This window comes from Camelus dromedarius, chromosome 31, assembly GCF_036321535.1.
Source record: "Camelus dromedarius isolate mCamDro1 chromosome 31, mCamDro1.pat, whole genome shotgun sequence".
In the NCBI taxonomy this organism is placed as follows: Eukaryota; Metazoa; Chordata; class Mammalia; order Artiodactyla; family Camelidae; genus Camelus; species Camelus dromedarius.
Window position 1 is genome coordinate 17,891,642 of NC_087466.1, and position 12,057 is coordinate 17,903,698.

General features: G+C 36.6%; 1 protein-coding gene across 1 annotated transcript in view; it reads left to right on the forward strand.

Annotated features, from left to right (window-relative positions):
• The window catches only part of PPTC7 (protein phosphatase targeting COQ7), a 35,017-nt gene that overhangs the window by 10,313 nt on the left and 12,647 nt on the right, over positions 1-12,057 (forward strand). The window contains exon 2 of the mRNA XM_010995864.3: positions 9,755-9,934. Coding sequence (XP_010994166.2) covers positions 9,755-9,934 — 180 coding nt within the window. The remainder of the gene's footprint in view (positions 1-9,754; positions 9,935-12,057) is intronic.

A 12,057-nucleotide genomic window follows, 5' to 3' on the forward strand; every position in this document is an offset into this window, starting at 1 on the left:
TTGCCTTGTGTATTTTTTGGAGACAAATATAGATTTGTTCCTTAGTAATTGAAAATGTTGCTGCTAAATGTTTAATGGAATATTGAATGGTGGTAGATGTGTGACCAGAAAAGTTGAATGGACCACTCATCTTTTAAACATTACTTGTGGGTGGGCATTGTCTTTTGATTGTGACCACAGAACATATTTGTAGAGCTTGCAGCCTACGCTAATCGAAGACTCCTTTTTTCTGATTGCCACAGGGTAGACCAATCTGTATACTGTTATTTGGTCTTTTTTAAAGAGAGGCATAATCTTCATTTATTGCATGTCAGCTATGAGATGAGCACTGTGACAGGCACAATTTAACACCATTATCTCTGTTCCTCACACCAGCCCTGTGATGTTCATAATTTTATTTCCATTCACAGGTGAAGGTACTGAGGCTCAGAGAGCTACCCAAGGCACCCTTCCTAGTCCTGGAGCTGGAATTTGAACCCAGATCTGACTCTGAAGCCTGTGCCCTTGCCCATTGTGGGTATGCTGCCTTTTAAGTCAGAAGTGATCTCTTAGAACTTTGTTTTACTAAGGTGATCTTTGCTGAGTCTGTGTACTACTTAGAACTATTCCTAGTTTAATAGTTGAGCAAAGCCCCCTAATTAAAGCAAATAAAGGCCTCAGGGAGCCTTGTTGAACTAGTCCAGTGGGTGACAGGAACTTTGGTGACCTCAGGCCAGTCCTTTCCTTCCGGGGGACCTCCTAAATACCTTAACTCCTGCAGTGCATTATTTGGGCTGATTGCTTGTGAGTGGTTCCTGGCAGGAGAGTGATAGTCATTTAGCCGGAGGTGAGGTTTCTCTCCTCTTGGAGCTGAAACCTCTCCTTTATTACTTGTACTTTATCTGTATTAGTCAAAATCTGCCCCAAATGCCTCTCTCCTCAACCTCCTCCCCAACAACTCATATATTCATCAAGGCTTATATCAGACACTTCTCCATGAATACTTTTCTGATTCCAGTAACTTTCAGATTCCTTCAGCTAGATGAAATCTGATCTTCCTTGCTTTTAGTGGTGCATATTGTTTTGTTTTATTACAGCCTCTCCAACCCCCCCCCCCCCAGTCACAACCACTTGATTTTAAGTTCCCGTGGGCAGGAGATCTTTTATTATATGTAAATCTCTTTTGATTCCCTTTTACCATAATGCCTCACTATAGGAAGTGTTCAGTAAAATGTGTTGAATAACTTTAATACTGAATGTAAGCCTAAAATATAGTTCTAACTGGATTTATATAGTTTTTTTGTCATCTCTCCCATAAAGGTAACTTGTACTCATTACTGAAAAAAATGGGAAAAGCGTGGAAAATAAAAAGAAGAAAAAAAATTATTTGTCCTACCCTCCCCCCTGCCAAAGATCATTACTTAATTGAACAGCATGTAGGGAAAACATAATTAGTGTTCAGAAATTAAGGGACATCTCTCCACTTGTCAGGCTTATTCAAAAGAATTATGTTGTCACTTTAAAAAAAAAAAAAGGGAGCTCTTGTGCCAGGGCAGCATGTGACTCAACCTCTCCCAGAGGGTGGTATTTTAGTAAAGGCCAGCTCTTATTTTTATAGAGGGGTGAAGAAAGCAGGGGGTAAATACTATCCTCTTTGGGGTTAGGTCAGGGATATATGACTTAATTGTTATAAATATTAGGTTAACCTTTAAGACCAGAATTCTAGATACAATCTTAGGAAGGAAAAATACTCTCTTAGCCTAAAGGGCTGGTATAAGTAGGTGCACATCAGATAACTGGGCTTTAATTGCTGTTACTTTCTTACTTAAACGTTAAATTATTAGGCATTGTATAACACTACCTAATATCTGGAAACTATAGAAACCTCAGCTTTAATAGAAGCCCTTAATTCTGTAACACAGAAAGGGCCCTGCCTCTACTGTTCATAATTTATAATAAGTGTGACCACCCCCCATGATTTGCTGCTTCCTCCTGTCCAGAAGGCGTTGCTAACAGCATTTAACATTTGAGGAAGATACAGTTACTGCTCAGAAAGGAGTGAAGTGACCTTTCTCTGCAACTTCACCTTCAACTTTAATGACACCCAAGGTCCCTAGCTGCAGTTAAGCCAAAATACCTCATTCCACTTTAAGTATTTGGTATTTAAATGGAAGAGCTAAAGTGAGAGGAAGAACATTTTTCTTTTAAAAAGGTTGACTTTGAGTTTCTTTGCCTTCACACTGTCATTTCCTAATCCTCTTTTTTGCTGCCCAGGATAGTCTGGAAGTTACCGTCACTAGTTAATGAAGTATACTGGACAGTAGGTGTAAGTGTTTGTGTGTGTGCATTTTAATTTGATTAATTATTAGGTAATTTCATGTTTACTAAGCTAGAAAGGAAGAGCTATTTTGGTTGGAATTCTAAAACATTTAAAATAGACTGTTTATTCCTGTTTTGAGTCCATATATGAGTTTCGTTAACTGTCCTGGATAGTACCATTTCCTTAGCAGAATTTGAGTTTTGCTTATAGATTACCTTTTCATGCATTTTATCACAGGGTTGAACCTTTCTTCCTTCCATCCTTTCAGCTTTATTGCCTCAGCTTTGAGTTAGCTGATCTGCTTAGAGATCTTGAGTTCTTGACATAGACTTGGTCTCTGGAGAATCAGAAGACGCAGGTTTCATTATGATTAAAGCAGAGTGGTTGCTTTGGGGAAACTTCTCTCAAAGGGAATATATCAGTTGCTTGTTAAAGTAGGAAGAACATCGTATCTATGTAATTTCACCTCTAGAGAACTGAAAGGAGTGTTAGTCAAAGTAAATTGTATTTTTCTGAATAAATCGACTTTTGAATACATTTTTCCAGTAATCTTCCTTTTTGTTCCCTTTGGGATAATTATTTGCAGATACGTTTCACAGTCTTGAATCACAGGGGAGTGTTCTTAATACCCAAACAGTTGAGGCTTCAGAGTTGTTGATACAAGTGTGATCTGTTCCGTTTGATAGAAATTGAGTTTATACTCTGATCTCATTTTTCTCTGGTTATAATGCTTCATGTTGTGATGCCTCTAGACAAGTAAGTTTGGCTCTGAGAACACTAGATTATAGTATTTGAAGAAGAGCCTTGGCATTTGAAAAGAAGCCAGCTGTAGCACTGCAGTGGATACTGCCTAATCAGAGCCTCATTAGATGGAACACTTGCTGCAGAAAGTGTAAAACCAGATATCCTTCCTTATCCCTTGAGTACTGAGGGTCTCCTGCTACTCTTATTCAACTCTTGTGATCCAGCCAGATTCTTACTCAATTTCTCCTCTGGAGTTTCAGTTGACTATCAAGTACCCATCCTAGTAGATAGGAGATGTTTCACTGATGGAAAAACAATCCCTGTAGAACCATCTTGCTTCATTAGAGAGTGTGAGGCTCAGTGTAAAATGCCTTGAGATCATCAAAGATGCAAGGGATAAAGCTCTATTACCTTTGAGTACTACTTAGTATTTGAAATTCTGCCAGAGCTGTTTTTGGGCAAAATCAAATTACTAATTTTTCTTCACTACTACTTATATTAAAATTAAAATTTAGAGGGTGGGGGTTATAGCTCAGTGGTAGGGCATGTGCTTGGTGTACATGAGGTCCTGGGTCCAATTCCCAGTGCCTCTGTTAAGGGGGAAAAAACAAAAGAAATTTTTTTTTTTTTAAATTAGGATTTATTTGGGGGGCCATTACTTTCTTCCAGAAAATATTTTGTAACTGATTGCATGTCAGTTTGAAGATGAGTATAGCAGGAAGAATTTAAGAAGAACCGCAGCCTCCTGCTGATGGCTGATAATGGACTGTGCTGGAGAGACTCAGGCCAATGTTGTCTTAGTTCAAAATCTTTTTCAAGGTGAACCTTTTGCAACTACACAATTAGGTGGCCATATGATTAATTGGAAAGAGGATTTTTAAGCTTCCATAATTTCAGCTTACTTACCAAGCCCTTTTTTCTCTTGAATTTTTGGCTTAGAATAAAGCTATTAACTAAAATTCTGAGTTTAATAAAAAGCCAGATGATTTATTCAGGTACAGCAAAGTTTTGTTTTTATATGGTTCTAACTAAGGCAAAGACAAAAATGTGTTCATTAGAATAATTGAAATTGGCTATTTAAGAATTTTCTTATGAAAAGACATTTAAATGAGATGATAAAGAATATGAAAAAGAATATATATGTGTATGTATAACTGAATCACTATGCTGTATATCAGAAATTAACACAACATTGTAAATCAACTATGCTTCAATTAAAAGAACAAACTAAAATAAATGGGAGACACCAGAATTACTTTCTCCTTATGTCTTAACTCTTCACTTTAAAAAGCAGTCAATGGAAAACTTAGCAAAATATTATATACAAATCATAAATATAAATATTTTCTAGTGGCTGTTTCCGACTTTATAAAACTTGACATTTCTAGTTGTAAATGGTACAACTAAAGGAATTTTCTGTACCTTAGCCTTTTTGCACAGCTATTTCAGATATGTAACCGTTATCTTAATCTAATAATGGTTTTAATTGGATTTTGGGTCAAAGGAAACACTTAAGCTAGACATGCGCTGACAGAATGTTATTAATGGAGACATAAGATGATTACAGTGAGTTAAAGGAAATAGCTTCTGTATTCGGTGCAAACTCTTTATCTTTGCATTCAAAGCCTTTCCAGTTCAGTCTACCGTTTCAGCTTCTCCTTTAAAGAAATTTCATTCTTAACAAACTGGATTACTTAGCTGTTCCTTAAACTTAAATCAGTTATCATACTTATGTTTGCAGTGTGATGCCTAGAGTAAGGCGCAATTCACAAATGAGCTACTTGGCCAGGAATTCTCATTCCTAAGATAAGATCCCCCTTAACTTTTTTTTTTTCCTTCCCCTTAACTTCTTAAGTTTTTGCTCTCTTCTCCCTGAGTATCCAGTCTACCCCTTGGTGTCAGTTCCAGATCTTTGTCAAAGATCTGGCCCTGATTGCCTTCCCAGCTGTAGTCTCATAGTTCTTGACTTTATACAGAACATTTCCACAAAAATGCCCTGCTGGCGCCTGAAACTCAGCATCCCTGAGACAGAATTTAGTATCTTCTAAAGGCATTTCCACCCCCTTAACTAGGGAATCATCTAATCAATACTCAGTCCTGAAATTTGAAACCTATTGGTATAATACGTATTGATAAAGAACCCAGGTGTCTTTATGTCCTATGCATTTCCAGTTATTGTCTGTTCTACTTTTCTCATTACTTCTAACCTAAAATCTTGCAGCTGATGTCTGACCTCTTACCTCTCTCAACCTGTTCTCTCCACTGCTATCAGGATTATTTTTTTTAAATATAGATTGGATTATCACTTCCACCTAGAAAACTTGTTGACTTTTTATTGTGTATAGATAGTAGTTCTCTTCATTAGAAAGATACTGTAAACTATGTGTGTAATCTTAAATTCTCTAGTAGCCACATTAAAAGAATTAAAATGAAACAGATGTTAATTTCAATTAATATATTTATTTAACCCAATATATCTGAACTATTTCAGGACATTCAGCATGAAACCAGCATGAAAAAATTTTACAGTTTTTTGGTACTACGTTTTTGGAATCCAGAATGTATTTTACATTTAACAGGACATCTCAATCCAAATTAGCCACATATCATACTGACTAGTTCACATGTGGCTAGTGGCTCCCATTTTGGACAGTGCAGGTCTATAGCATAAAGCTTTGAGTTCCTGGACTGCAGTTTTGGGCCTTCTACAACTTCAGCTCCTGCCCTGCACATGTCAGCTTCTCCCCACTCACCCAAGCTCCAGTCGTACCTCATTGTCTGCCATTCTTTTCCTTTAATTACTCTTCCCTGCATGTGGAAATCTGACTTACCTTCCAGGGCCAGATCTGAATGCCACTTCCTGAGTAAAGGCTTGCTCCATTCTCTCAGTGCCGCATAAGCATTAACCACTTGCTCTTGACCCTTCTGTAGCAGCATTTGTGGGAGCTGTTTGCCTAGTTCTCATGTGAGTATTTAACTGCGCACCAGAAGGTGAGCTTCTCAGGGGCAGGATGTGTCTCCCTCAGCCCTCTTATTTCCCTAGTGTTCACTGCAGCCTCCCTCCATCTGCTCTTTAGGTATATTATCCTTTGTTGTTTGATATCTTCAAGATCTGAAGCAGCACTCCTTCAACAGTTGTTTTCTTTACCTCTGAATGAAATTTCCCTTTATATCTGGATCAATTCCACGGTTTAAAAAGTGTTCTCTCTCTTTGTGGATTGAAGCTTTTTCTTATGCAAGAGAGGAAAATATTCATTTCCTGTAGAAATAACTGCCTAATATGAATTAAACTGGGTTTCAAATGTAGGTTGTTCTCGTTTTAGCCTGGTTCTAATTCCAGATACAATTCTTCCTGTTATGTAACTTGTTCTTTGTAACTAAATTATGTATATATATCAAGACTTTTCCACAGCTTTATTGAAAAGTTTATATGCTTTTTAATCTCTTTTCCCCTAGAGAGATTTGGCCTATGGAGCCTGTTGTTTGGTTTTTGTTTTTTTTCCCATATTAAAGCAAACAGGTGCCTGAAAGGTTGCACTCTATTCTGGGAGAAATCTGATTAATGTTGAAGGGGTATGCCAGGTCAGATTGTATAACCCGCTGACAGATGATTTAGTGAGTGTCAGGATCAACTCTCAACATTATCTCAGGTTTTAATGGTTTTCTTCTGAAGGGCATTTGCAGATGAAACTAGTTTGTATTTAAAGTTAATTGTGGCTCTTACGTCAGAGATTGGTTAAGAAGAAATTATTTTCTTCGAGCAAGCAGTAGTTTGAAAGAATGAATGATTCATCAGATTATAATTGCAGTCTATGTTGTAACACAAGTTGTTGCATTTTATATTGTGGTAAAATCTTAACCCCTGGTGAAGTAAGAATTCCTCAAAAGAATTTACTATTAAACTATCTTCAATTTTCTTAAGAATTTCTAGATATCCTCACAGCTGCTTGAAAAACACAGAAAAAGGTAGTACTTCTTCCTGGTAGGGTAGACCTCAGTCATCCCTGATGTTTCTTTTTTCCCCACTCTCACTGCCCCCCTTCCAGTCTTACCTGTAAGTCCTTTTGTTTCACTGGATCCCGTATCCCTGCACTGCCACCATTTCACAGCTGAGCTGCTGAGTTAGATTCTTGACTGATTCCCTTTTCTGCTCTTGCTCTCCGCACAGCAGGCAGAAGGATCTTTTTTCTTTTTCTTATCATTATTACTATTTAAACTTTATATACTAGAAAATTTCAAGTATATCAAAGCAGAGGGATGAGTGTATGTACCTCTTATTCAACTTCAGTTATTCATTCATGGCCAGCTTTGTTTCATCTACTCTTCCATCACCTCTCCCCCCTATTTTGAAACAAATCTCAGATGTCATATTATCTAATCAGCTAATTTGAAATTGTCCTAAAGTGAAATTTTGCCTGTTGGTTGGTCACAAAAGGTCGGAAAGTTTGCTGCCCCATTAGTGATAAGTTGTCACCTTCTTTACTGTCTTCCAGTTCTGTTTAGTCTTATTTTTTTCAGGATGTATCCACTTCTGTTTGATGAATACCGTCAACAGAAAAATAGTTTCATGTGTCCATTTCATGTTAAGCCAGTTTTTCAGGGCTGCATATATAGCTACTCTCCTGCTTTTGCATTATATATGTTCTTTAAAACGTGTGTGAAAGTACAAAAAATGTAAATATAGGTCAATTATACTTCAAAAACAAACTCATAGAAAAAGAGGTCAAATTTGTGGTTACCAGAGGCGGGGGAAGGAGGAATTGGATGAAAGCAGTCAAAAGGTACAAACCTCCCAGTTGTAAGATAAATAAGTACCAGGGATGTAATGTATAACACAATAAATATAATTAACACCACTGTATGTTAGATATGAAAATTATTAAGAGAACAAGTCCTGAGTTCTCATCACCAGGAAAGTTTTTTTTTATTTTTTTAATTTTGTATTTATATGAGATGATGATGTTCACTAAATTTATTGAGATTATCAGTTTATGATGTATGTAAGTCAAATCATTATGCTGTATACTTTAAACTTTTACACTATTGTATGTCCATTGTATCTCAATAAAGCTGGAAGAAAAAAAGTATAAATGTGTATGTGGCAAGGGTGCTTCATGCTAAGAAAGCCTTAAAAATTATAAAAATCCCTTGCAGGGGAGGATATATAGCTCAAGTGGTAGAGTGCATGTTTAGTGTGCACAAGGTCCTGGGTTCAATCCACAGTACCTTCTCTAAACATAAATAAATAAATAAACCTAATTACCTCCCCCCTGCAAAAAAAAAAAGAGAAATAATTCGAGAACCAGAAAGAGGAAATAGAGAACAGAATGTTCCTATTAAAAAAATGATAAAATCCCTAATTAATACTTTTAATAAAATAATAGATGTTCATTATAAAAATAGAATTTAATATAGAACAGTAGGAAGTAAAAAGCTAAACTGTGTCATTTTTTCACTGATCACTTTCAGTTCCTTATTTCCAAAACAACTACTGTTAATATTTCTTGTAGATACTTGAAATGTTCATTTATGGTCATTTAAAGCCTGAATAATGTATATATCTGACATTTTAGTTCTCTGTTTGTTTGAATATAGTAGACAGAAATTGATTTTAATGTTGAACAACTAGCTTGGTGTTGCAAGGAGTTGGATAGGAGATGGTATGATGTTGACTTTGATGTCTTATTGGCTTTCTTGAGCGCTAGTTTGCTCTTGCTAAGAGGAAGTCTTACACAGACTTGAGAGTCTTACACTCCTTGATAAGGAGTCTTACATAGACTGAACTCATCAACAGCTCTATAGACCTGTAAAAATCTCTACCAATGTTGTCCGATAGAAATACAATGTGAGCCACACATGTCATTTTGAATTTCCTAATATTCACATTAATTAAATAAAAAGAAATAGGTGCCATTAACCTTAATAATGTATTCTCTTTAGCACATTGTATCCGAAGTATTACTTCAACATGTAATCAACATAAAAATTAATGAAATCTTTTACCCTTTTTTTCATAATAAAGTTTCAAAAATCCAGTATGTATTTTATACTTAGAGCACTTCTCAGTTGGGATCAGCTCCATTTCAAGTGCTCACTAGCCACACGTGATAGTGGCCATTATACTGGGCAGTGCAGCCCTGTACAGGATAGTGGTTGTCGCTGACAGAGGAGGAAAAAGGATGGGATATACTCTTAATTTTGTTTTCTCTTTCACAGTTACTGACCAATATTTGAAGTTAAAAGTTTGCTGCTAGTACTTCCATTAAAAAAATAAATAAACCTAATTACTCCCCCCCAAAAAAGTGTTCTGCTTTTGGTATTCTTAATGATGGCCAGCTCTGGCTCAGTTGTATTCTCACTAGCATCAGCACTTAAAAAAAAATCAATTTTCATTCTTATAAAATACAACAAAGATTAATAACACAAATACTGTACAAAGATGAAAATCCTGCTGAAATTAAACTCTTGGCTGGTAGGCAGTGCTACTCAGTGGTAGCTCACGTGTTTTATTCATTAATATGTGAAAGATCAAATTCTAAATAATGTGGCTTAGGAGTATTAGTGTAATACATTAAACCGAGCACTTTTTATTCTGAATTTCAAGGTAAATATATGTACTAGTATGTAGTAAAATTGGTTATTAGTAAGACAGGGGTAAGAATTCCTGAGAAGCTGGTAAAAATATCCTTTAAATTTTTTTTTTTTTTTAAGGGGTTGCAGATGGTGTAGGAGGATGGAGAGACTATGGAGTTGATCCGTCTCAGTTCTCAGGGACTTTAATGCGGACATGTGAACGGTTAGTAAAAGAAGGACGGTTCGTCCCGAGTAATCCCATTGGAATCCTCACCACAAGCTACTGTGAGTTGCTGCAAAATAAAGTACCTTTGCTTGGTAAGTAGATAATCTATGCATTTTCCTCTCTAAAGAAGCCCAGGAAATGGTTAACAATAAAACCGAGAAAATCACTTGCCAGCCCAGTTCTTCTTCTGAGGTTCTTCTTATTAAGCAGTTTGATAGAAAAGCTGTGGGCTAACCAGAGTCCTTAATGCTGCTTGAAATAGTACAGCTACTTTGGGATAAAGTTAAACATGAACAGGTAGTATGCCCCAGCAGTTACACACTTCTATACCGTGGACTAGAGAAACTTACATATTTGTTTATCAAGAGATAGGTGCAAGAACATTGTTTATAATAGCAGAAAACTGGGAATAACCTAAAAGCCCATTTATAGTAGAAAAATGAATTTTGAAAAGGAACAAATTAAGGCTGCACGCAATACTCAGGAACATGTTGAGGGAAAATAAGACATTGCAGAATACCACTCAGCAGTCTGATTCCATATATTTCAAGTTCAGAAACACAAACAAGTAAAACTGTATTGTTTAGAGACTCTAAAATTAGTCTATATAGATCCCTGTTAATTTTGTATTAGAAAATTTACAAATACCTAGTGTTTGTTTATCTGGTATGCTAATAGAGCATCCTTTGGCCAAGCTTCTGCATTTGTTTCTTAAATGGTTTCCTGGGAACTTACCCAACAGCTTACCAGCTTCTCAGAAAGCAGACTCTCAGAAAGGGTATTATTAAGTTTCTGCTAATTGCCAGCATCTTTTTGGTTACTAGAAGGCCTTCCTCCCAGTCACCATCTACATTTAAAACCAGTTTCTGTTCAGTGTTAGAGATCTCCATGTTGTAGAATTTTGCCTTCAGTTTAAATCCTTTGTAAGAAGGAGTTCTTTTCATCCTGCTGTCATCTTCTGCATTCTCTGTGCTGTGATTAACCAGCTTATTCTCCTACCTGAAGAGAAATCTTGTCTTGAGGTTTCAATATACCACTTTGTCTTAATCTGCTAATTTAGACATGCAATCTTGAGCTTGCCTGGTCCTAAGAAATGTCCTAGATTCTATTTCTAGCACCTGTTTGTCAACTTGCCATATGACTTTGGGCAAAACCACTTAACCTCTGACCTGCCCTTTCTTTGTATGTTAACCGGAGGAATCTTTTTTTGTAAAAAGCAATGACTTAAAGCTTTTTGGAATACCCAGAAACATGTCGAGGGGAAGAGGACATTATAGAATACCATCTGTCATCTGACAGAGAGCCTTTAGACTCAGATGCCAGGGGCCTGACTCCTGCACATTCCCATGACTCTTCTGCTAACACCATCCCACCCACCATCTTGCAGTGCATTTACTGTGACTTGGAATAACCAGTTACAAAACAACAGCTATCCTGATTTTGCACCTTGAAAGCTTTGGGTTTTGCTAGGTTTCTTCCTTATTCCTACTTTTTTTCCTATTCACCTTCATGTAACTGGGAGATCTTAATAAAATAAATTTAAGGACATAGAAGAGATTTTCTTACACTGAATATTACAATTACCTCTTTCTCCTAAAAGACACATTGAAATAATCCTTTGTTACCATGTTTGACACATACTTCTCTTTCACCTTCCCTAAGCTATTTTAACTAAACTCAAACATATTTTGGCAAAGACAGGCTGCTGAGTATTGCTGAACCTCAGCTATAACTGCAGATAATGAGAACTTTACAAGATTAGGTAATCCTTTTTTCTATCCTGCAATTGCTAGAAAGCCTATATCATAATTTCAATATAAAGGGCAAGCTGCTAGCTGTAATCACTTATTTCTTGAGAATTTCTCACTGCTTTCAGATCTGGGTTGGCATCACAGGCTAATTGTTGACATACACCATTTCCTCAAACCCTTAAGTGGATTTAGGTCTTATGAAGCCAACATACCTTAAGAATTTTGAGGGGTCAGTCCTAACAAGGTTATCCCCTTCTCTCTTTGCTCCACAAAAGGCTTAGTAGTAGTTTATAAGATAAAGGGCTAGGTGATAAAAATATTTCCATTTTAGCATGAGAGGTCTGCCTGGGGACCTGTCTGGATTGCTCAGTCATCAGCCATCTGAACATCCAACACTGCCATTCTTGGCACTCTTTTCTTCTTTGCTTGTTGTTCCTCTCCAAACGTAAGAATGTTGAGCTCTT